This window comes from Aplidium turbinatum, chromosome 14, assembly GCF_918807975.1.
Source record: "Aplidium turbinatum chromosome 14, kaAplTurb1.1, whole genome shotgun sequence".
In the NCBI taxonomy this organism is placed as follows: domain Eukaryota; kingdom Metazoa; phylum Chordata; class Ascidiacea; order Aplousobranchia; family Polyclinidae; genus Aplidium; species Aplidium turbinatum.
In genome coordinates, this window is record NC_137485.1 from 12,553,034 (window position 1) to 12,579,800 (window position 26,767).

Genomic DNA, 26,767 nt, shown 5'->3' on the forward strand with positions numbered 1-26,767 from the left:
TTTTGGCTTAATTTTATCTTTCCGGTTTTTTTTAGAAAAAAAATTCAGTCAGCGTCAATCGGAGCAGTAATTTCTAACTTATATTTGGTTGTAGTGTCCGACCGAATGTCGTTTTGAAGCCGAAACGAGAAAATTTTCTAGTTGCTTGTCTTTTCATTAACTATGTTTCTGCGTTGTCGCTGAAGTCAAAGTTCGGTGGAACACTATTTGGTTGTGCAATTTTTATATGTGTATGTTTAATGAATACTAATTGGCTTTTTCTTGGCTGTTTCAGCTATTTTATACTGGCTTTTTCAGCTATTTTCTTCTGGCTTTTTTTAGGCTTTTTTTGTGACTAGGTCTGGCTTTTTTTGGTGAAGACAGGTTGGCAACCCTGGTGCTGAAATGCCGCCATTACGTAACAAGAAATGGTGTGCTGTTTTACTTTCAGTGGCGCCATGTTTGCTAATTTATACGTGAAACTGCTTAGATTAAACACCTATGCGTTTTTTAAGTTGTAATAAACGTGCATAATTTCAAACAGCTTGATTAATTTTATTCTTAAAAACATTATGGCAGGCTACACTCTTAAGTCCACAGGTGTAGTGGTCCATTGGTTGGTGTGTTGCATTTGTCAATCCTTACTTCATTTTTAATAATTTGTGTATGAGTTACTTGAAAAATACGCACATAGCCAATCTTATTATTTGATTTAAATTTAGAATGTTCCATTAGCCTTAATGGGCAGCATATTAAGCCTAATTATGGCATTTTGTTTTTATTTGTAAAACGTTGTTTGATGGTGGTAGTATGATTGCTCAGGCTATTTCCCACTTTCGTTCCATTTTAAAAGCACATATACAGTTTTTTTGCATAATATTATATTAGCAATATTAGTTGTTCTTAGTGTGCTGTTTAACATTGCTGAGAAAAATGACAGACGGTGTTGATATTGACCTATATGCAGATGTTGATCATGAATTTGCACAGGTATGGATAGTTTGTTTTCTTTAAATTAAATGTCTTGTAGCTTAGATGAATGCATTGTAAGGACATGGCTGTATATTCACTTCTTATTGCACTTGCACATAATCATATGCACAATTGCATTGCAATTAACAAGATGATAGTATTTCACTTTCAAGAAACACTTATATGTGGCTGCTTTGCAAGACTTTTGCAAGTTTCAATAAAGTGGCAGATAATGTTTTGAGTATTTTTTAAGCGAAGCAGAGGTTATAGTTACCACATGAGAAAATCGTAGCATCTAAGGTTACATGGTTACCGTACCTTGTCACTCGAACATGTAATACAGCCATGTAATACAAGTTCAGTGGGTGCAACCTAATTCGTACCATGAACAATTCGTACCGTCAGATCGTACCTTGAAAAAATCGAGAGAAAAAATTAAAAAAAGCCGAAGTTGCTAAAGTTATGAAAGGCCACCGTGATTGAGGACTGGGGTATAAGGGAAGAAACAAAACTAAAACCTACTATTTTGACAGTGTCATAATAAACATTACATCATAATTGGGGTTTCTGAAAAATTAATAAAGGGCTTACGCATACTCTCCAAATAGACTAAAACCAAGTCATTTGTGTAGTTGTACAAAAACTATTCGACAAGTAATGTGCAACCTAAGGGCGCTTGTCGTATGGTTGAGAAGCTTTTGCCAGGCCAAGACTACTCAGGTAGCAAAAATGTGTAATTTTGCATCGTTTTTATGTTGCTAAACCAATGAAACGTTTGTATTCACAATTAAAAAATCATAAATGACAGTCTTCATTAAAGAATTGAATAGTTAAATAATAATGACTTTAATTGGTGCTCATTACAACAACATAAAATACAATTAAAAATGTGTGGCAAAACAGGTGAAAGCAGCGAAAAAGCACTATGTATTATCGAATGAGCTGCTTCTAGTTTAAATCAAGTTTGTCAAAAAACACGCTTCTGAGCTGTATCGCATTGAGTGAGACATGAAATTGCTCGCCAGGAACACATGATTTGTTGGGGAGTTTTAAAGAGTTGTTTTTCGTTTGCCTTTGTTGTTTTCGTTTGTTTAAAAAAAGTCAAATCGGAAGATCCTGATCTTCTGAAAGCGTCTTGCATGCCTATTTCTGATTTGCAATCAAGGAGACTGTGGCCTTTGGAATAACTATTGGGTATTGACTGGGTATTGACTATAGTATAAACTGCAACTGGCGGCAGAGGTTTCACTCTGAGACAAAATGGAGTTACCTCTTTATTTTTTTAAGTTTTTTTTTTAATAAAGAGTTCTAAAAACATATTTACATTATGTACACTTTTATGTACACTTATTGATACTCGCGGTTTTTCACTTATCGCGGCTGGTTCTGGTCCCTATTAACGCAATAACTGAAGCATCTTTAGTTTGTTTTTATTTCCGATCATCAAAACGAACAGTAATGCTTGCCATACCACAGTAGAAGTCTGGAAAAAAGAAGCGACAAAATGCGAACGTTAAAGCGTGCCCGAAATGGAAATGATTTACCTCATGCAAGGATTAGGCACGGTTACAAGACCTTCAGAAATTTCGTGACGTGACAATTTATAGAAAGACAATTTATCGAACGACAGTTCATCGAACGACAGTTCATCTAACGACAATTCATCGAACGACAATTCATCGAAACGACAATTCATCGAAGGGGCTAGTGGTTAGGGTTAGAATTAGGGGTAGTGGGTTGGGGGTGAGGGTTAAGGGTAGGGTTGGGGGTTAAGAGGTTGGAGGTTAAGGGGCTGGAGGTTAAGGGGTTGGAGGTTAAAGGGTTGGGGGGTAGGGTTACGGTTAGGGGTTAGGTTTTAGGTTAGAGGTTAGGTTTTCGGTTAACTGTCGTTCCAGGCCGTAACCGGCTAGGGGGGCCTCGCCCCCCCTGAAAAAATTTTGCCCCCCTCCCTGGCAAAATCCCAACATTCAATAGCAACAGCTACAATTATCATCATTTTGCCCATTTAAATTTTTTCAGCCCCCCCTAAAAAAAAGTTGGCCCCCCCCTTGCTCTGCGGTCTGGCTACGGCCCTGTGTCGTTCGATAAATTGTCGTTCGATAAACTGTCGTTCGAATGATGTCATTCAGATGCCTTCAAAGATACGAAATATATCATAACAAAAGCCTGAGAACCTGCCCAAAGCTACTTCCATGACTACTTTCCACGAGGATGCAAAAGAATAAATAAATTCTCCACATTCAGAGTATTTATACACCTGTCCCTTTCTTTTCCAGCGTATTGGATTAAAGAGGTCGAGAATTAAGTTCCTAATTATCTTGTGGAAAGACTAGAAATTTTGTATTGTGCTATTGGAACTAACCAGGACAAGAACGGCCTAATAAGAGACAGAAATAATCGCCCAGGAATATCTCACGACTAGACGACAAAAGAAATAATTAAGTGCATGCACAGGCCATTTATAATTGAGGTGACACATTTTTTAAATCTTCTAGAATTCAAGCTAGCCCTGTTTTACGTAACACAATTAAACAATGAACTGTTTGCACAGGTCGTGAAAACCATTTAAAACGAGACAAAACGTTTTGCATGCGTTTGCAGAAAGTCTACAGCAGCATACCCCAAATTGATCTAATATTTTGATTTACTGCGACAATCTGCTGGATGCAAGTTTAAAGCTCCTTCTCACTACTCGAAAGTATATATCTTTCTAATTTAGACCCCTTTCAAATTCTTCAATGAATCGCGATCGAATACGTGTGACAATATCTAATCATCATCATAATCCATCGTCGGTTTGTTCCCCACTAGTGGGGGTGGCCGATTGTTTCCGCGCAGCAATTGTTTTAATCCCTTTTCTCCATTTCACCCTGTCCCTTGCATCTTCCTCCTTTAGTCCGACTTTTTTAAATTCATCCTTCACTTGTTGTTTCCACGTTCTTCTTGGACGACCGCGTTTCCTCTTCCCATCCACCTTTAGATCTAGTGCCTTTCTAAGAAAACTTCCTTCCTCCCTCCTTATCACATGTCCATACCATCTTACTCCATTTGCCCTTGCCAGTTGGTCTATGGTCTCTCTCATCTCTAGCATATCCAACAATTCTTCAGTCCTTTTTTCCCTTCTCGTTTTCACCCCACACATTGCTCTCACCATTGACCTTTCCGTTCTTCTCAGAATTGCCAGTTCACTCTCTCTCAATACCCATGTCTCGCAATCATATAGCATTGCAGGCCGCACACAGCTCCGATATACTTTTCCTTTCATCCTTAGTGAAAATTTTCTGCCATGCAACATTTCCCCACATTCCCTGAACTTTGCCCAGCCCAATCTTGCCCTTGTCGTCACCGCTGCTTCACATCCACCACTTCCATTTATCCGATCACCCAGATAACAGAAGTCTGTTACTGTTTCGATTCCATGGCAGAACTCATCATCATGGCCTTCCACTTCATTCCTTCCTTTACTGCATTTCCCACAAACAAAACACTTCGCCAATCTTGTTGCGGCTCTCTTGACATTAGCACATCTTGCATGTACCCACTTTCCACATTCCTTGCATTGCATTGAATTTCTCATCACTCTCTTGCCACATATTCCACAAGGATCTACTTTGTTCTCAACAACTGTTCCTTCTGCCCCACTCACTATCACTTTTGTTTTTTCAAGATTCACCTTCATACGTGATGCCTAATCTATCTCAGAAGGGACTGATCTTGGTAGCAGCGCAAAAATTATCGTGGAATTGTTTTGTTTATTTCTTTTAACAGGGGTGACTGCAAATTAGACAGAAAATCAAAGAAATGCGAATTGCCCTGAATGACTATACAAAAAAAAGACGAGTTAAAGGGAAATAAAAGTGGCTTTTTTGTGTTAAAGAGTTAACAGAAAAGCATTATGTTCAAGTGACATATGGTGACTATAGCCTCTGAGGCTATCAATATGCTTACCATATACGGTATGGTAAAAATAGTCACTGTGTTTATTGTTTAGACCAGTGGTTGCCAACCTTTTTGTTGTCACGGACCCCTTTTGACAAATTATTAATTATGTGGACCCCTACCTAAATTTTGCCTGAAACTCAACATACTATTGACTATTGCAAAGAAATTTATTTTCACACAAGTCAGTTCAATCACAGTACTATTGTAATAATTATGCTACTCAACTACTGTACGGCGTCATATTGCATTGCTGCTGTGACTCCTGCGGCAAATATCAGGTTAAACAGTTGCTCAAATAAGAAAATGAATGGATTGTTCAAGAAATGTCAGCAGTATTTGAATATTAAGGTGACCCAAAGTGCCATGCCGAAATTTTTTCAACGTAAGCAAATTTAATGAGATGGTTGTTGTTGCCATTCCTGAACTAAACAACTGAAATGCGGTTGAGTTTTTGACAAAAGCAACACGCATGTCATCTTCATTCTTCAACGTCCACTGTCCAGGCGATTTCGATGTTGTTTTTATTGTAACAAGAGCTGAGAATCCTGCCTCGCAAAGGTTAAGTGGTTATGAAGTAACAAAACAATAATCGCTTGCTTTGCCAAGAATAGTTAGGTTTGCAGTTGTGAGCACCAAAATTCTTCCACAGTTTTTGAATGAAACTCAATGTGTAATAACTCTTTTGATCTCAAATCAATTAGGTCATCTTTACTGAAATCGTCGCTAATGTTGTTCGAGTCAAAAAGAAAAGGATTTCGAATCCATGTTTCAACTTCGTTTGGCAGGTGTTCTAAATTAAAATAACGTTGAAATGAGATTTGCAGGGTTTCAAGTGTGCGCAAAATTTTTCTCTTATAGAGATCAAAAGAGTACATTCTCTTTGAGTTTCATCCATCAAGATAAGATCTTCTAACATTGGAAAGTTAGCGTAATTACCTGCTTCCAATCTGCGCTTCCAAACCGGCAAGTTGGCTAAAAACGCTTTCAGTTTTTCAGCTGCATCAATTATTGTCACACCTGGTCCTTGAATGCCACGATTAACATTGTTAATATGATCGAAAATATCGGCTAAGTAGGATGCCGTATAGAAAACTTTTACTCTCGAACAATTTTGAGAGTGGACTTCCTTTTGCTTTCAAAAGAGTTGATACCTCATTTTTTAGCTGTTGCAATCGTTTTAAAACTTCTCTAGATAACCAACGTAGACTACCTCAGAATGATACAAAAGTACTCCGTTGTTTGACCCTACTTCTTGACAGAGCGCTTTAAAAGTATGGTGGTTTACAACTCTGCTTTTGATGAAATTAACGACTTTCATGCAATTCGTCAAAAATTCTTTGAGACTTGCTGGTAAAGTTTTTGCTGCTAAGGCGTACTTGTGCAAGAAGCAATGGATAACAACCATAGGCGTCGGCTTCCGGGGGCGGTGCCCCCCGTAAATATATGGTTGAGGGTCAACCAAAATGGCAATTACAAGTGGTGTTTCAAAGATAAAATACTTCGCGAAACCTGGGTTGTTTTTTTCGCTGAGACTTTTCGGTCATTTGTTCGAAATCACTTGAAAAAATTTGGTCATTTTTTTTGATCAAAATATTTCCTTTCAAGTAGCTGATGCAAACCAAAATTTGCAGTTTTGCACTTCCTGACTAGCTACAACATTAAGTTTCGCTTAGAAACGTTGTCGTGTTTCTCAGCGACACTTTGAAACAGCGTTGTCGTGTCATTTTCACTGAATTGACTATATATTTTTTTCGGACATTTTGCTAAAAAATCAGTCAACGACCGAAAAAAAACAGCGCGAAACACATTTTTAAAGATTGCTGAAAGCGAAAAACAGCCTATGTTGCTCTTGCCCACAAAACAGCAGCTGATCGCATGGCTTCCTCTGGAACGTGAATTACTGCTGAGATGAGCACGGCACGCGAGGCGCAACTTCAAAGCCAAAACGCGTGGTAGCGAAAAGCAAATGCGAGATTGAATGTTTGTTCTCATTTCACGAGTTATCCAAACGTTTGTTAGATTTTCTGTGACTTCAAACATGTAATCGATTTTAGCAAACTATCGAGTTGATACCATATGACACAACGAACAATTACGTGAATACAGTTTAAAGAAATAATGCATTTTTTAAAACTGTCATCCGTGTTTTGCTTCAATAAGCACTGTATTGATGTATATCAACAATTATGAGAAAACTGCGGTATTCGATAAAAGACTAAATAAAGACTTTCAACAATGAAAAAACAGAATAGAAAATACTTCACCGTTGTTAACGCTTTGAAGGTAAGTAATCAGCAAAACGAGCGAAACGAGATCAATAAAGTTGATAACAGGCTTCCACTCTGCTTGAGATCATGATTTTTTGCGTTTTATTTCGATAACTTCACTGTCTTGGTTGTTGCTATTCACTCGGGCAAAAGGAAATGAATCGGCTTGCTTTACAACTGTTCCAATTATGAGCTAACAATATCAAGATTTTTACGACTAGGCGTACTGCATGTGTAAAACTAATCGTTTCAAGCAGCAGTTCTAATAAATTCGGTTTGCGACCTAGGTGTCAATATAAAAAAAACAGTAAGCTTAACCAAAGACTATTTTAATTGCATAAAATAGCATTGTGGTTATGACGTTATCACCTTTCTCGCCCTCAAGGTTTTTTGAAAAGTCGGTGCCTGTGGTAACAACCACGCGAGGAGCTTTGTTTTTTACTAAAGCAGCAAATTCGGATTTGTTCCCGGGCATAGTTGGTGCTCCATCCGTGCATATAGAACAAACTTCTTTTTTTTCCAAAATTCATCAAGGTAATCACGAACCCCCAAATGCTTTCTCACGGACCCCCAAGGGGTCCGCAAACCCGGTACACGACAAGTGGGCGAGACAAACTGGGCGATACCCACTTGGGCGAAACCAGGTGGGCGACGGACCAAGTGGGTGACGAGCCAAGTGAGCGACGGCCAAAGTGGGCGTTGTTAGCGAAAGTTTAGCCGTTCGGAACGGTGGTGACATATATAATTTATCTAGTTGCTTTGCGGCGTCACGGTTTATCGTGAAACTTCAGAGAAACCCCTCAGAAAAGAGACAAACCAATGGCCAAGGAGTGGTTGAAGTCATCGAAGCTTGTCAGTCGTTATAAAGTCGTATTTTCTGTTTTAGATCATAAAATATTACTTTTAATTTTTACTTTAAAATACAATGATTGATTTGTGGAATGGAGGCAATGAGAGTTCTCACGCTGAGTTTCACGAAGCATTGGAAGCAACATTTTCATTATTTTTTGTAGTCTAGTATTAGCGCTTGCTGTTTGATGTTAATTTGCATTGTGACATCATCTTGACACATTATTTTGCAACACACAATCCAGTCTCTGAATATTATAAACACTTGCGGTGGGTCACTAGATCAGCCAGTGCTGAGATCTTAACTACTAAGTACTGTAGCTGGTTTGGTAGGTACGTACATGCATTAGACATTTGAATTTTTGTAGTGATTTTCAAGCAAAACAGAAGTTTTTTGTTAGTTATTCGAGTGTGTTATTGTTCAAAATACATGTAAAAACTTACATACGAATCATTAACTACGGAGATTAGCATAAATTTAATGCTTTAAAAATAAAGTCATATTTTTCAATTTTTAGGTCATAAACAAAATGGCCCTAGTAATGACTGTCAGTCACACTGTGTTCTGTAAACTGCTGATGCGGCTACGCAGCGTCTAGACTAGAGCATTCGGATTAAAAAATATCAGTTGACTTTAAGTGCCCAAGTTAAAATTATGACTTATGCCTTTTGAGAAGTCCTACATAGTCTGTGGTGGATCCTGTCCATTGAAGTTTTATTGGTACGTTCACATACAACATTGTAAATGTAAATTAATAGCAAGTCTCTATGAGACATTGGATTTTCCGCGCACGTACGATTTACAGCGTCTAGAACACTAATTGTGCGCTGTTTTTTTTTGGGTCATTGACAGATTTTTTAGCAAAATGTCCAAAAAAAATATAGTCAATTTGGTCAAAATGTTCGAAAAAATATATAGTCAATTCGGCCGAGTGTTGCAAGGTTGAGTTTCGCTGATATACGTTGAAGAAACGTTTGTCTGTTCTAACTTTTCTCTGATAAAACACGACAACGTTTCTCAGCGAAACTTAATGTTGTGGCTAGTCAGGAAGTGCAAATTTTGGTTTGTATCAGCTACTTGAATGGAAATATTTTCATCAGAAAAAATGACCGAAATAAATAAAAAATAACCGAATTTTTACTAGTCATTTCGGACAAATGACCGAAAAGTCTCAGCAAAAAAAAAAACAGATGGCACAACAAAACTCACCTTAAGCAAGTAGAAGTTGTGTTTTATTAATGCTGATGAAAACGCTACAACCACCAACATAGCACGTGCCATCTGTTTTTTTTTTGCTGAGACTTTTCGGTCATTTGTCCGAAATGACTTGTAAAAATTCGGTTATTTTTTAACGACTGACATGCTTCGATGACTTCAACCACTCCTTGGCCATTCGTTTGTCTCTTATCTGAGGGGTTTCTCTGAAGTTTCACGATAAACCGTGACGCCGCAAAGCAACTAGATAAATTATATATGTCACCACTCACCACCATTCCGAACGGCTAAACTTTCGCTACCGTCGCCCACCTGGTATCGCCCAGTTTGTCTCGCCCACTTGTCGTGTACTACCGCCGCAAACCCCAGGTTGGGAACCACTGGTTTAGACTAAACTAGAAGCAGAATGTCATGATTTATGTTGATCTACCTTTCATCGGATGACTAAATTACGTTAAATGCCTGAAAAACCTTCATCATTGGCTATAAAGATTTATTGGCAAATATTGTTCACTACGTAATCACAAGATGCTCTCTTGTTTTGCATGCAGGAGGAGGGAAATTACAACAGTGTGGATTTGTATGATGACATGCTGCAGCCTTCATCAAGAACAAGTGTATCCCGCGTGAGTTCATCTCCTGTTTCTTGAAATTGTTTATTGTGCATTGTCTTTTCTTTGTGTTGCGAAGACAATATTGTTTTTTTCACAACATTATTATGAACTTCGTCTATAAATAATAACTTAAAAAAAAGATTTGTACGTTCATTTTTTGCGAGAAATTTGATAAAAAGCCCATTTGTTAAGAACATTTGTCAATGCTATTGCGATGGCACTAGCTCGAGATGAAGTTTTTTATTATATATATATTGTCCGTTTGCTTGTTGGATGACCTGTCGTAAACAAGCTAGCCGTCTGGCTTGACATGTCTCGTATGTATCATAATATATTTTTAAATGCCACCTTATTTATGCCCAGTCATGTGGTATATTTCTCATGCTTTTGAGATTAGAAATGTTTTTTTTTTAATTTTGACAGAATAAGTTAGACCAGTTTTAATATCAGTGTGTTACTGACTTACTGTTAGAACTATAAGCAAAATGAAAGTTTTAAATTGTGTGATATGTCTACTCCATATTGTACGGTAACAGTTTTATGGCACCTCAAGCAGATATTTGGGATACTAGTTATCTGATCTAAAAGTATCTGCTTTCAAGATGATTTTCTGAGCGTTTTTACTGGGAGCAAGTCTTTTAGGCGCAGAAAGTTAGGCGCCGGTCAAATAGGCGCGCACTAGGGTGAGGCTGATGCCCCTATGACTCCCAATTTTTCTGGCCCTTTCAACAAATGTTCTATATCATATAAATAGTAAAAATCCAAAGTTTCAGAAAAATTGGTTGACCCCTTGGGGTGCCAGTTTCATGTTCAAATTCCTGCAGTGGTGTGCTGTGCATACCCTCCAGCTTCGTATAGCAAAATCTAAAGAAATTGCCATTTTTAGCAATGTTAAGTCAATTTTGGATCTACTCAACAGGCCATGAATATGATCAATTGATCAAGGTGAGGTAATGGTCATACCGCTTGTAAATACATGTGAATTGGAGGCATTGCTTTGAGGGAGGCTATCTGCCATCAGCATGGCAGAACAACAAGGTGCAAGCAACATACGCTATATATAAGGCTAATGTACTAATGTGGTCAACGATTTGCTGTAGGTTCTCAATTCATTTCAGTTCAGCCTACAGAAACATAGAACATGGAACTATGTACTAATGGCGATACTATAAAGTGCAAGGAAGGCATTTTTAAAACACCTCTGGTACCTGACAGAAAAAATGGTTCCACTATCTCTCTTCAGTTCTGTTGTGTCCAACAGTAAAAGACAACCATTGCTCAGGCATTAATGCAGCAGCCAAAAGGTGATGGTATTTTCAAGAAAAGATTTGGAGTTGGATTTGGTATAAACCGTTTTTTCCTGATCTTACACAATGTGCAAATGATAGAATGCTTTGCAGCTTCATAGGTCCTGATTCATGGAACTTCTTTCAACTGATGAAGATCCATTCATCTTTTCTTAGCAAATCAGTGGATGAGTGGGGTCATGAACACTCATATGCAGAAGCAAAAAACAAAGTTGATCACTTCCATGTTGTTAATGATTCTGCAGAGCGGGGTGTCAAGTTGACACATGATTTCCTTCCATCTGCTCAGCTTGAAGAACGCTACCAGAACATTCTTCAAGTTGTAGAAAATATAAGGAGGTCATTGCATGTTGGTTGGCATGGATGATGTGTTGTGACCAATCAATTTTGAGTTAATAATTATCCAATAATACATGTAATTATAGAAGATGAGTGTTCAAAGATATAATTTATTTGCAAAAAAACTCAAAACCAGTGACATAGGCAGTAATTTTTTCAAAATTTTTAAAGTATGGATATGATACAATCAAATACAAGAGTCAATTAATAAACATTTTCACCATTGAAAAACAACCATATAAAAATAACACCAATTTTTTTCATTTACAGGCGGTGAGTTGAAATTTTTTCTTAAAAATAGTGAAATTAAGCATTGAAAATTTAAAATTAAATCTGCTAGTTCAATTTTCAACCAATCTTGTTGAAATTGCACACAATGTGTTTTTTTACCAAAAGGCACATATAAAAAAAAGTAGAAGTGAATTTGATAAAGTTTAGTTTTTTGAGGGGCGCCTGCAACACCCTAATGTACAGAGGTGCATGCAGTGCAGTGGTGTATTGCTTTCACTGATGAAATACAAGCATTGAATCCAGGTGGAACATGAAATAAAAGAGAAGCTGCCAAAAAAGTTGCTAATCAAATGGTTAGATCATATTCACTTGCAAACATAAACGCAATTACTCAAAAGGAGATGGATGGAAAAATTGTTAATTTTTACGACTAAGATTTAAAAAAGTTGCAAAAGATAAATGCCACTGATCGTGATCACAATACAGCAATAATAAATTTTCAGAATGTTTTAAGCAAAACTTTGCCAATTTGGCTTAAAAACATGTTCAAGTTGCTTAAGGAGGAAGAAGATGTCAAATTTTTAGAAAGTATGATGACAAACAGGATTGCCACATTTGCAGGTCGAGACATGGTAACAATAGAAAAAACAAAAATAGAACCGAGCAGCACTCTGTAGAATTAGCTAAAAAGGAAGAAAACTGGAAAAAGTTAGACAATTCATAGACACAACACTTGATGAAACAGCAGACTTTTCATCTGATAATGTCTCTGAAACTGAAGCTATTTTGCCAACATATTACAAAAGGTGTCATCGTCAAAGATGGCACAACGATTCGGGTGCCTTATGATGTCCTCAAATACCCTTCGATAGTTGGGTGTTGTTTGAGGAACAAAATTAGCCCTGTGGCCGCTTCCATAATGATAAGGGAATTTATCACTGCATGTGGTGGAGATATCAACGGTGAAACTCAATTATACACACTACACAGGCACTGAGGTATCGCACCAAAACAGCTAAAGAAACTGCCAGTGCCATTAAAGAAAAGTGGCAACCTCCGTTACCTGGGACTAGATCCCTACATTGGGATAGAAAGCTGATGTCCAGCCTCAATTTAAAGGTCATTGATGAAAGGCTGCTACCTGTCCTTGTTTCTGGTCCGAGTGGCGTTAAACTACTAGGAATGCCTAAGTCGCCTGCTAGCTCATCAGAACCTATGGGAGAATTGATCAGTACTGCAACAGAAAAGCTACTTGATGATTGGAACTGCAAAGCATCGGTGGGAGCTATGGTGTTTGATACCACCAGCTCCAATACTGGCCACATCACAGCTAGCTGTATTGCCATCCAAAATAAGTTAAATAAATCGTTATTGTGGCATGAATGCAGACATAACGCAGGTGAATAAATTGTCGGCCGGGTGTTTAATAACCTGCAAATAGAATCATCAAAATCTCCTGATGTTATGATATTTTAAAGATTCAAAGAAAACTTCAACAACTAGTCGTATAGTGATTTAGACAAAATTTCATTTTCGTATATCGATGATGCTCAGTGCTCACCCTGAACTTGATATATACAGTACAAATAAGAGCTGATGATAGTAATGAAAGCTATCTCACATTCCAAGAAAACACCAAGAGATGATTACAAAGAGTTAATTGAGCTCACAGCCTTCTACCTACAAGCAGACATCTCCGATGTACACAAAAAGTCCAGGTTCTTGAGCTGTGGGGCAATGCATAAAGCCAGATGTACCCCAAAACAACTGTAGAAAATTCAACGTTTTGTAAAATTTGTTGTGTTTTTTCATGTTAAAGAAATTGATGAAGAAATTGCAGAGTCAGCTTTATTTGCTTTCAAAAAACATCTTTAGTATCTGACAGCAGAATCTTTCCTGTGATCTTGTTCAGTGACAAAGCAAATGAAAATGACAAGCAAAGCTACAGAACTGCTGTCTTTTGAGAAAGCATCAAAACCCTTAAAAAGATACAGCACTGGGTTTGGAAAACCACAGTTTCCTGATATTTGCACTTTCACCTACTCAATTACATACAAGGATTGGTTCGAACGAGACTCTTGGTCTTTCTTTGAATTGCTGAACATTAACACAGAGTTTTTGTATAAGCCTGTCTGCTCATGGAAAACGGTCTTAAAACGGATATCAATTTTTTTAATGCCAAATATGTTATCAAATCTCTGCTGGTTACCAACGATTGTTCAAAAAGAGGTGTTAAGCTCACAAGTGATTTTATCAGTGAATATAGGCTGGAAGAAAACTTTCAAAACGTGCTGCAAGTTGTGGAACATGAGCAGAACCAAATCTCTTTCTCTAACCAAAGAAAACGACTAAAATTGACTTCATAAATCATTCCTATTTTATCCTTGGGTCTTTTCAACAACATCAAACTGTGAAAAATGGTACTGACAATAAAGTTCCTTTTGGCAAAACAAATTTTTGATTGTATTAGAAACGCACTTTATGTGGGTTTTTTTAACAAAAATGACATTTTTTTCAAATTTTTAGATCAAAACTGGCACCCTTAAATGCTAATTTTTTACATCTTTTTTTTTAAATAGTGATTGTAGAGAGGCTGTAGAACATATATACAAAGGGCCGAATGACTAGCTCAAGTTTTTAATTTTTAAGGGGCACCAGCCTCACCCTAGCGCGCACACTGTGGCGTCTGGATATTTAGGTGCGGAGCACTGTGGCGCCCGTTCATTTAGGTGCTATTCGTAGTAAAGTCTGCAGATTGTTAATGCGCGATTGTGCGTGCATTTATTTGTTGTTAGTCAATAGTCATGGCTTCAGTGAGTGAAGCTGTTTTATCTGGCAATGCTTTTCACACAAAATGTTGTATTGGACAGAAAATTATGTCATGGCTTCGGTGAGTGAAGCTGCTTAAACCGGCAATGCTTTTCACACAAAATCTTATAATGAACAGAAAAACATATTGTTTTTTTAATGGGCGTGTTCGGCATTTATTTGTTGTTAGTCCAGGTTTGCGTTGGCGAAAGCTTTATCAATAAATTATTCAAATTTCCGAACATGACTGAGTTCACTTTTAGTTATGTAAGTCAAATAATAACTGCACTAAACATCAGTGAAAAATATACCGTAGCGTAGCCTATATCCAAGCGGGTGGTAGGTTTTCAGAGTGAAGACTGAAGAGTAACTTAATTTTCCATCAAAACCCCGACTAGGTTTTGCCAAAGCTGAGCTGATACAATCTGCAGACTTTATCATACTAAGAATAGCGCCTATATGAACGGGCGCCACAGTGCTCCGCACCTAAATATCCAGACGCCACAGTGTGCGCGCCTATTTGACCGGCGCCTAACTGTCTGCGCCTAATAGACATGGACCCTTTTTTCTGAAATATGTTTGTATTTGTTGTTTTGTTTTGATTCCTGCTGTTAGTGTTAGTCTTGTTTATCAACTTATAAACCCTAATAGTTTGTAACTTTAAAACTTTTAGAAATGAGTTTGAATTAGAGATTTCACCTTTTGACAGATTTGTTTTTTTAAATCAATTGTTTTTTAAAACAACTACAAATTTCATTGCACATTAATTTTAATGTTTTAGCTGGACTATAGCTCCCCTATGTTTGACAGTATCCTATGTTTTGCATTTTCAATATTGAATAATAATATCGTCATAGCACATGACTAGGGAACTGTGTTTTGGAAGCTAGTGCAATTCGCTAGCCTATTGCCACAGCGAACTCGCAACATCAGCCTAAAACAGGTCGTTGATATCTACAATTGTGAAATTTTCAATATAATTGGATAGACCTTACTTCCGTACCCATAAACCAAAAGATTGTGATATTTTTGAATTTCTTCAATAGTTTTTGAAAGCATGTATTCTTTCAATGTGTCACCACAACGGAGACAGTTTTTTTTCGTGCCATATTTGGCAGATAAGAAATCTGCTAAACTCAGTGATTGGCTTGGTTTTTAGTGGCTGTATTAGTGTGTTAGCGGCTGTTAAATTAAATAGTTTTTGTTTTCTATTATGATCCATTGTGTCACAGTCTTGTTGACTACTTAGCCATGCTAAGTGTGATTTAATACATTGCCCTTTTTTTACCAGGTGTAGAGTAATAAATACCTGCAGTGATTTCATAGCCTAATCAAAGCATCTTCAAAATCAAGCAATATTTTTCTGGTATCCCACTATAAGTTACAACTCATCTTAACAGCAATGCTGTTCTAAGGATTGGAGTTCTTCTTTACTAATGAATGCATGTGTAACGCTAATGCAGCAGTTTAAGAAGTGAAACCTTTTCTTTTATAAATTTATTTGCTCAATTTAATGATACAGTTGAGACATCACTAATACTTGGTAAGATAGTGTTAAATTTTGACAAAAATGCAGGTTTTATACTTTCATTAACTGTATTCAGCAAATCGTTTCTATCAAACTCAAGATTAAAAAGTTGTATTCTTGTGTAACATCTCAATGCATTACTTAGGATTAAAGTGTTAGAAATGACTTTTTATAATACAAATTATTTCATTATATATATAAAATGTGTTAATGTTGTATATAAATATGCATTAAACCAAAGTTGTTATCTTAACTAGATAACTTCCTAATTGTGATGAATTGAATAAAGTTTACTTCACGCTTGCATGGAATTTTCCTTTCATAAATTCATAGTGGACACCATCCACATTTTCATACTTTTTCAAGTTATATCATATACAATATCCATGTTTAACCTGTATGGTGGTAATGCTTCATATTTATTTGAAGCTACTTGGAGAGAATGTTTTTGAAGTGTTTTTATGATGATTTTCCTAGACGTTCATATTGTTTTTGGTTGTCAAGTAAATTAGTTTTTTTTTTGTAGCAATTTCAGTCATAAACATTGTTGGACTATCATACGTGTTTTGTAAGGGTTGGAATTGAGTTCAGATGTGTTTAGTGAAATGAAGATTTATAACAATTTTATATCAGTTTTCTTAAAATTTCGATTTTTGTTTAAGTTATTTATGGAATCGAATCAGTTGGTTGCAACATTTTGCAATATTTATATTTTGCAAGCTTTCCAGACAAGCCTTTTGCATTACTTTAAAATGTGAAAGTTCTTTGTTTTTTTGGAAAATTTAATTTCCTGGAGCTGGAGGTCCTTTCAACTTCCTTTTACATGACTTGCAATGTCATGAAATAATGAGTTTGCTTCTTTCGTGCCTTTTTCATGACCTCCAAACACGTCAAAGTTTTAAAAATATGTCCTTTCAATTTAAACTTGTTGGTTTTTCAGAGAATTTTTATGGTGCCCTAGAAAAATTGATGCTCCTTGTATGCGGAGCTGTTGTAGCATAAAAGTGATCAAATAGGTGTTATGTTAATTGGTCTGCATTTTATTGTTGCTTAAATTATACCGGTACCACATGGTTAATAAGGCGATGTGAAAATCAAAAAATTTTTAAAAATCAAAAATCGAATTATCACACAGGGTGACTATTGCTATGTAGAGTATTTCTGTAAAATTTCACGCAAAAATATTCAGTAACCTTAAACATGTAGTCGATTTTGTCTTTGGCATTTGTTGCCAGCACAGAGTTGCCAGGTACAAATTTTTTGAAGAAAAAACTTTGTTTATTTTTTTTAAATTGTAAAAATTTCCAACTTTAACAACCACAACAACAATTACATATGATGCGACTGCTAGTTGCCCTTTTAGGTAAAGGCTGGCGGTGTACGGCAAGATATTAAACAATCACCTGGCAACCCTATTTTTGCTTGGTCAGCAAAAACTGATGATATTAAAGCCTTTTTCACTTCTATGGCAAGAGTAGGAATGCACTGTGCGTAAGATGACACTTTGGTTTTGTTGTAGTAATATGTATTACATAATCACACAATGCACTGCATTAATATTCGATTGTTTTCGCCGATTTACATTTGTTTTATGACAGATATAGTAACTGCAACTCTCCAATGGTAGCTTACACATCAACCAACCAACTTTATATGTGCTTGTAAAACGTGCACAAACGAATGAAGAATAAAGACAATGAATAAGAAACAATGGTGAATATCAAAACATTGTACTGCAGCCAATGAAAGAAAGTCAGATTTCGTGTCTGCTTTCGGCAAGACCCTACGCGAAGCAACTCTCGCCCGAATGAAACCATACCGTCGTTGATGGCCAGCAACACTTCCACAGTCGTTAGTGACTTCCCAAATGATACGCTGCACAGCCTGAGTATGGGCAGGAAAATGAGGGCATTCAAACTTTGTGTTTATCAAACCCTTTAGTTCATCTATGGTCAAGTGTGAAGTAAGGATAGACTCAGTAAGCGTGGCATGGTCCCAATCAAAGAGAACAGTGAGTTGGCATCCAAATTTAATTTTGGTTGGGTAAAAGTGCGGACAGAAACATCACAAGAGTTACTGCCTTTGCGAATATTTTCTAACATGTTCACAGAAAAAGATCGCAGAGCAGGATCATCACTGGATACCAGGGCATTGTTACATTCAGATGTACAAGGTGCAGCTGGTTCGAAAGGAGGGTCAATTTCTTCATCAATTGCTGCAGAAAACTGCTGTTTTTTTCCAGTTCTCTTCCTCTATCACTTGTGACTTCTTTGCTGCAGCGAAATCATCTCCTCACTGTTGTTTGAGGCTCTTGAAAAACAAGTTTTTTGTGTGAATGATAAATGTAAAGAACACAAAATAATCTATGTAAATCGGTTCAGTTCGTTTTTATTTCTGACCATCACAACGAAAAACAATATATGCCAAACATAACTAATAACACTCTTTCGGACAAATGGCAGTAAAAATCAGTGATAGTCAAGAAAAATCTTCTCGCCATAGCACGACTAGCTTTAGTGAAAGCACAAGCTGCCTGCCTTTACAGACATAGAAATCAGAACATCTGAATCACTTTCCCACGAGGAAATGCTTTAGGAAAGCGAAAAATCCTTAAACCACCTACTATCTAGAGTTGGTTGCACTGCATCTGCAATGGTGAAGTGGGGTTGTAGAATTGGCAGTAACCCATTCTCCTTCTCATATGGCTCCATTCAACAAATGTTGTTAAAGGAGCCATGTCAATGACAACAACTGACAAACCTCAGTACACAACATGGGACATGTCTATGCATGACCCATTGACCCTGTTATCAAAGAATATACTTATAAAAGCCTCACATTTTATAGAAAATTACTAGACATAAAAGTTTGAAAAGATACCGTATGTAAGAGCTACCGTATGTAAGAGCTTACCTTTTGTTAACTCTCTTTTGAAGCGTTTTCGTTGTCCTTTTGTCAAGAGGCCCAATTTGGTATAATGGTGCTTCTACTCCACGATAACGTTGGGAGAGGAGAAACCTCAATTGTTTTAGGAATGCGATCTTCATTTGAAAAGAGAATAGTTAACTTTTTTTCCAGCTTCCTGAAAAATTAATTCCTTATGAGAGCTATGTCTTTGCAAACGTGGAATTAATTATTTCAACACATTAAGGTTTTGAAAAGTGTCTGCTAGTTGGTTATTGTAGCCTACGTGTACTGTTCATTCATGCAAGCTATATATATGTTAGTATTTTTAACAACTACCCTTCATCCATACGAAGATATACGAGTTGGTCTATGTTTTATGTCACTACCAAGCTTAATTAAAACCGGTCAGAGAAAAAGTTGCAGTAATAAAGTACTTGAGTATCACCTTTAACAAAGTACAGAATGCAAGAACATATCGTAGTGTTGGTAAATCAGCAGTGGGAAGCTCCTTGGAGGGTCCAATGACAGAAGAGCTTTCCATGCTTCTTACTCTCTTTTTAGAACTTTTAGGCATGATTTAACAGTTAACAATGCTACCCACAACAAGGTCAGCTTAATGAACTAAAGATAATATGTGAAGAGATTAATGTATTTAAAAAAAAATAAACATAGCCCACTTACAGTACACAGAACTAAGAATTTAAGTGCTGAAAACTTAGTTGTCTGAGCCTTCCGTAATACTATGAACTTTATTAGTGTCATTCTCAAAGCTACATATAAAAAATGCAGAACCACAAACAGCAACTTCACCTGAATAAGCAGTTTTTATTCCAGAAGACCTGATAATTACAGACACTGCCTCTTAGGCCTACTTTACACAATTTGGAAAACCTAGCCTAAACTAACTTTGAACCTAAGTCTGAATGATTATTTAACAACCAAGCATAAAATCATAGCAAACATTTTGGCTGAACACAACTTCTTATCTGAATTTTGCAGCCTTATCTTCAATAATAATCAGCAATTCAGCATCTCAACTCTCAAGCTATAAATCTCTCAGCAGCAGACAGCAATCGCTCGCGCGCGCGTGTGTGCGGCACACAACGCGTTTTCCCCAACTAGCCATTCAGAGCGCGCTATCTGGATCACGTGGATTGATGCGTTGTGATAGCATTTTTTGTGGAATCACCTTGCAAGAATTAGAAAATACTAACCTTAAAACGCTTACATGTTTACGGATACTGGATTTTATTGCATAAAACTTCACAAAAATACTCTACACAACAGTAGTCACCCTGTGTGATAATTCGATTTTGTCCATTCAAATTTCACATCGCCTTAATGGTTAATGGTTTACTTCATGCCACTTTTACCATTTCACATGCAGTCAGTTCAAATTTCTGAGTATTGAGATATTTTTTGTCTCGTTTCTATGTTGCACCGTCTACTGTTTTGTGTATATATATATATCTGCACATTGATTTATACTACTAAATTATGTTTAAAGTTTTTAATGTTTCCCTGTTAAGAAAAGTCATCTTTTTTGGCATGAACTTCAAGACAATGGTTTTCTTTCAGGTTATGTGCTTTGCAGTAATTTTGCTTTTAAAAAGAGTACTTTTGATTTTGGTGAATCTCACACATAAGAATATCAGGTTTGGTTTTCCCAGTTGACTTAAATTACCTCCTCACAACGAAGTTGCCAAGTGGTAAAAAGAGTTTATTAGAATAAACAAGTTTGTTGTTGTATATACTATGTTAATTCACTGCTCAACTGAATCACACACTGCCTATATTCCAGTGGATACCCTGACATGTCACTATTAATGACAACTTTGGGTGGAAGAAGTGCTTAAGGATAACGCATGCCCACTGTGCATGCTCTCTCTCTCTCTCTCTCTCTTTCTATGCAGCGTTTGACATTCATCTGTATTTTGTAGACATTTTTAGTCGAAGATAAATATTGGTTTGAATTGATGGAAGTTGAACCGATTCAAGTTAATGCTTTGAAATTGGTTAGCTGAAATTCAACAGCAGTCTTTAATATTTGAAAGTATTGTAGTGTCATTATGATTGCTTTGATTTATCATGTACTCTTCGTGTTCAGCAGGCTAGTAGCAATGGACTTACAGGTTCTTCGCAGTCAGCTGGATTGAAATATAATTACCAAGGAAAAAAAGCATCAATATACGTTGGCAACCTGACGTGGGTAAGGATATAGGACTACAGTCATAATTAGTAAAGCCACTGATATCTTTACTAGAGATTAAAATTTGAAAAAAAGCCTATAACCACGTAAAGAATGTATGCTGGAAGTATTCATGGTTCATGCTGCTCATTACCAGTTATTCATTCAAAATTTCTAATTTTACAAAACACCGTATAAAAACTTGCCATATTATTGCAGTGGACAACCGACAAGGATTTACTGAAGGCGATTGCTGCTGTAGGTGTCACCGATGTCATTGAAATAAAATTCTATGAAAATCGTGCAAATGGGCAGTCCAAGGGGTACGAATGTTGTTGAATTGTCTAAAACTAAGTTTTGAATGTTTTATAGTGCCAGCTGTGAGATCTTTCTCATTCACCATGTCAATGCTGGGTCTGTATTCTTCAAGTGATCCAGAAAAAATTGACTTTTTAACCACACCCTAGAGTTTCACATTGAAACTTTGCAGTTACATAGATCTCAGCATTCTGAGCTCAGAAAACTTTCAATTTTTGAAATCGGACTAGTATTGGCAAAGTTATCGCAAGTTGAAATTTCTAGTGTTTCCATTGAATTTTGCATAGTATTTTTGCATATAACATTTCTTGATTACTCAAACTCTTGTAACTTGAAAACCTGTCCACATTTTTTTCTAATAGTTTGCAAGATCACATAAGTAAGTGTGCTGAATGAGATTTATAAGTAGTTATCCTGAATTTTGACCTTTGAACCTTGAAAATTGGGGCCAAAGTTCTATCGCTTTTTTATGTGCAGTCATGCGTGACAACATTTCAAATGTCTGTAACTCAAAATGGGTAACTTGAATTTCAAAATTTTTTTTTTTTGTTTGAAAGGTCTTGATGAGGAGATTACTTTTTACTTATACATATCAATGGTATTCTTTTTTAGAGATGCAAAAATAACAAGATTCAAAATTAACTAGTCTCTTAAATAAAACTTGAAACTTTAAAACTATTTGGTTTTACAAAATGTTAAGATTAATCAGATTTGAGCTGTTAAGAAAACACAAATAGTCGAGGTTCACATTCTGGGTACCTTAGTGAAAAGCCTGGACACCAACGTCAAGGTGTACCCATTATCCAGGTTTCCTTATTTCATATCAATCCCAGAAAGGAAGCCCTTTCACATCAAATGTATCAGTGTTGTGAAAAGGGAAATGAAACTGGATCTATACAAAAGTCAAAGAGATTATTGGTGTACATTCTCTGCTAAAACATTCCAGGATGAAGCTTTTTCCAAACCACTCTGTATTTTCTTCATGGATGCTGCATCAATCCGATAAAATCCTCTTGTTGTTGCTAATGAAGGCACCTCAGTGATGCAGATAATATGCTGGAATGGTATCCAACAGAAATCATCTTTTTCAGGCCAGAAAAAAGACGAAGATGGGCCATTTGGATGCATAAACTTTATAAAACAATCTTCTTGCTCTTGATCAATGCTTTGCACTATACCAATGTACCATTTCCTATCATAAAGAGCTGCAATGAAAGAGCCGCTGGTAATTGCTGGTGAAGATGTTGGTGCCAAAGTTGTTGTTGAAATTAAAGAATAAGTCGAAGCAAGACTAAATCGTTTCATTCCAATTTTATTTGGGGAAACAGGCTTGAAATAGTGGAAACTTCTTGTGCCTTTGATGGTAGAGGCATGATTAAATCGTGTCTGCAATTCTGTCCTAAGTTTTAAGAGAGTTTGACATGAAAGTTCAACAAAATGGATGGCTGGAATTTTGGTTATACAGTGAGTCATCATATCTTTTACTGTTAAAATCTGGTGTGCATATGGGCGGCGTAAACTTTCCAGGGCAGTTGAGCGCTTGACAGTGCCACCAATGCCATCACAAGGTGATTTGCCATGGCTGGTGGCAAAAAATGACCAAGATGCCTTGATACCAAAATCCACTTCATGATGGCAAAGATTGTAAAAGCTCTTGCAGTTTTTGTACTGGGCTGCGCATCCATCAGTGAAATACTCTACTTCCTCTAAGTCAGGAACACAATTTTTCAAAAACTTGATAGTTTCTTGCTGAATACCATAAACCATTGATACATCATGTTCAAGATCTTTTGAAAGAAAGCAAATGCTTTGATGGGACAATGCATCACCAGCACGGCTAAAATAACAGACCACAGGATGTACAGTGCAACCCCTGTGTGTCCAGTGATAACCCTGTGCTTCATCCTGTATGTGAAAGGAGTAGTTTTCACTGAAATCCATGAGAATTATTGCAGATTTTACATTTATTTCCTCTTTCCTCTTTTTCAGGTATTGGGATTGTAATTTCGAAATGAAGTGGTGAGGCACAAGCTTTTGCATCTTTTCAATCAGGAATGAAATATATTCTCGGATAGGCATCTGTTGTGTTATCAAATCAGTCCTGTCTACAGATACCCACTGCTTAATTTCAATGGTTTCATCCAAATCTTCAAATTTTGCTTGGAAGAGGTTTTCCACTGTGGCAATATTAGGACAGTTGCTGCATCTCTGAAGCATACAGTCTTGATTCTCAGAAGAACATACCATCATCTCTATTATAGCCTTGTAAGTCTCCTCTAGCTGTGCTGCATGCAAGAGCAGATTTACATTCTGGTGAATTGTGCAGACACACACTGAATGTGTTCCAGATGCACCTGCACCAATGCAACACTTTGGTCTTAATGTGCAGAACTTAGAAAAACCTATTTTTGTATCTGGATTGGATGCTTTGAATGCCAAGTATAATTCTTTTAATGTGCAAAGTAGTAAGCGTTTCTGTTCATATTTGTTCTTGCCAATACAAACTCGATCTTTTATCCCTGGAAGAATTCTTGTGTTTTCGTTATCAAGGAAATAATTCTTAATTTTTTCAACTACTTCTGGTTCAAGACATTTACCTTTTCTTGGAGGGGGCATTGCAAGAATGCCATGTTTTTGCTCTAGAGAACGCGCAATTCGAACACTTCTTTCGCTGACTGAAAAAAAATCTGCAGTCTTTTTTCTAGACCATTCCAAGGGTGAGATCGTCAATAGCTGTATTTTCTCTGCCCTGGTTGTTTCAGTATCTTTCAATTTTTGTTGTATTTTTTTCATTAGCAGATCAAAAGACTTTGCTTTACTTTTTTCATCCTTTTCCGTTTCATCACCCGTGTCAACACTTTCAATTGGCTCTGTCACAAGTGCTTCGCAAATACGTTTCTTGAAGTTTTCCTTTATCTTTTCCAACTTTCTTTTGCCATATATTCCTTTGCTGCTTGACGGTAGGCTATGCAATTTAACTGGTGATTCCCCAATGCTTTCAAGAGATATGTTCAGACTTTTACGTGCTAGAGCACCTTGACAATGGATGATTTCTTCATCAGCCGAAGTTGATGCGGCACTGCTTTCGCTGTCACTTTTTCCAGAGCTATCTACAAGTTGTCTAACTTTTGGGAAGCAGTTGCGACAGAGCTTCTTTCCTGGTACTAGGTTTAGAGAACTAATGTTACTCGATGCCAACTGTTTTGCCCATTCTATTGTTATTGGTTGAAGTCCACTTTTCACATTTTTTTATGTTGCTTAAAGGGGTCACAGCATTTTCTTTGTTGAAATATGTACCTGTCCAAAAAAACTTCTTTGTGGTGGAAGCAGATGTCCAGTATCTCCAGTTCTTTATCCTTGCCTGGTGGCACACCATTCATGCATCTCAATGTAATCAGGTCTAACTCATTTTCAGACAATGAGTTGCCTGAAATGAAACCTTTGTTTGAACTATAGGTTGTTTTGTGGCAATCAGATCCAATGTAGGTTCCAATTGAGCAGTTGTTTTTCATTCTGATATCAACAGTATATAATACTGTACAAAGTTTACCAGAATCGCGATTATTGAAAAATAAAAATCACTCAGTGGACAAGGTTAACAGTGTACTTACAAATCTACAATTTCCTGTCATAGAACAATGATAATTAAAAGCTGTGAAGTTACTCAATTGTTGCAGTTATTTTTATGCAAGTCAAAAATTAACTGGATTCTAGCTGTGACTTTTAATTTAACATGACATGACCAAAAACATTTGGTCTGTTTGTCTATCACTCTTTTGTTGTACTGCAAAATTGAAGAACAGCCACATTTATTGTAATGCAAAAATGAAGGTGATACAAAAGTGTACCACAGGTTCTTGTTCTCAGAATTTAACTGGGGCATTCATTCCATGTCAACTGTCCTAAACTTTTGAAGTCACAATTTGACCCTCTCCTAATTTTTGAAAGATTGCTTCACATTTTGTTCTGTTACGTCAATCCATTGTCAAAATAACATAGTTTGTTATTGGAGTAATGAAACCAAAGTTGCTTTATTTTCATACAAAACAAAATGTGGTTTTTATTTTAACCCTTTGAGGACCATTAATTTTCTCCAAAAAAATATTTATGTAGAATTTGTTTGTTTACACTTCATATGTCATATAAACAACACCTACGCAAAAAAAATTAAAAAAGGATGTCCATCCTAAAATTTAGCATAGATATCAAATATTACGTTAGGGTATCAGCAGTGGCAAGTCAACTGGGGGGAAATCGGCCTAATTTCATGGGACACATATGTCCCAGCGGCGGTCCTCAAAGGGTTAACACAAACTTTCATACAAAAAGTACATGGAATGACTTCTTTTTTGAATATTTTGTAAATGCCAACCAGTTCCTATGTTTCAAACTTTACTTATGTGGTGGGAGATGAAATAACAGCATTAAGAAAAAACGATCTCAACAAGTGATGTAAAGTTTTGTAAATTTACCCCACATTTTGTATGTTGTCATTTATGCATATCTTATGAAAAAATACCGTTGATTTGCCTGAAAAATATAAATTCTTTTCGTCAAGACCTTTCACTTAAAAAAAAAATATTTGAAATCCAAGTTACCCATTTTGAGTTATACACATTTGAAACATTGTTACGCATGACTGCACATGAAAAACTGACCAATTTTTACTCCAAATTTCCAAGGTTCAAAGGTCAAAAATTATGTAAACTTCACTTAATTCTTATCCAGCATACTTACTAAAGTGATTTTGCCAAATACTGGACAAAAATGTTGACCTACTTCAGAGCTGCAAGAGTTTGAGTAAGCAACAAGTATTTTATATGCAAATGCTATGTAAAATTTGATGGCAGCACTGGAAAATTCAACTCGCGATAACATTGCAAATACAAGTCCGATTTCAAAAATTCAAAGTTTTCTGTGCTCAGAATGCTGAGATCTATGTAACTGCAAAGTTTCAATTTGAAATTCCAGGGTATGGTTAACTGCTCTGGATCACTTGAAGAATACTGACCCTGCTGGTTTACATCAGCTCGTAATTCAATGCAAAGAAGGTGATATTTTTGTGCGGTTACTGTTACTGGTTGCTTGTCATATAGTAGTGCCTACCCCACTTCAAAGAAATAAGTTTACGTCTTCACAGATTTGCTCTGGTGCATTTGCAATCAGAGTCGTCTTCAAGGATTGTGATGGAAAAGCTACCACATAAAGACGTACATGGACAAAGTCCAGTGGTAACACCTTGCAACAGGCAGAGCTTGAATCAGTTCGAACAGCAATCGAAGTCCCGTAAGTAACATAAGCC

General features: G+C 36.6%; 1 protein-coding gene across 1 annotated transcript in view; it reads left to right on the forward strand.

The window, feature by feature from the left end:
• Positions 1 to 795: 795 nt before the first annotated feature.
• Positions 796 to 26,767, forward strand: part of LOC145783023 (cleavage and polyadenylation specificity factor subunit 6-like) — a 33,173-nt gene continuing 7,201 nt past the window's right edge. Inside the window, exons 1-5 of the mRNA XM_082594786.1 lie at positions 796 to 969; positions 9,777 to 9,851; positions 21,067 to 21,168; positions 21,367 to 21,470; positions 26,606 to 26,751. Of these exons, the coding sequence (XP_082450912.1) occupies positions 913 to 969; positions 9,777 to 9,851; positions 21,067 to 21,168; positions 21,367 to 21,470; positions 26,606 to 26,751 (484 nt within the window). The 5' untranslated portion in view covers positions 796 to 912. The remainder of the gene's footprint in view (positions 970 to 9,776; positions 9,852 to 21,066; positions 21,169 to 21,366; positions 21,471 to 26,605; positions 26,752 to 26,767) is intronic.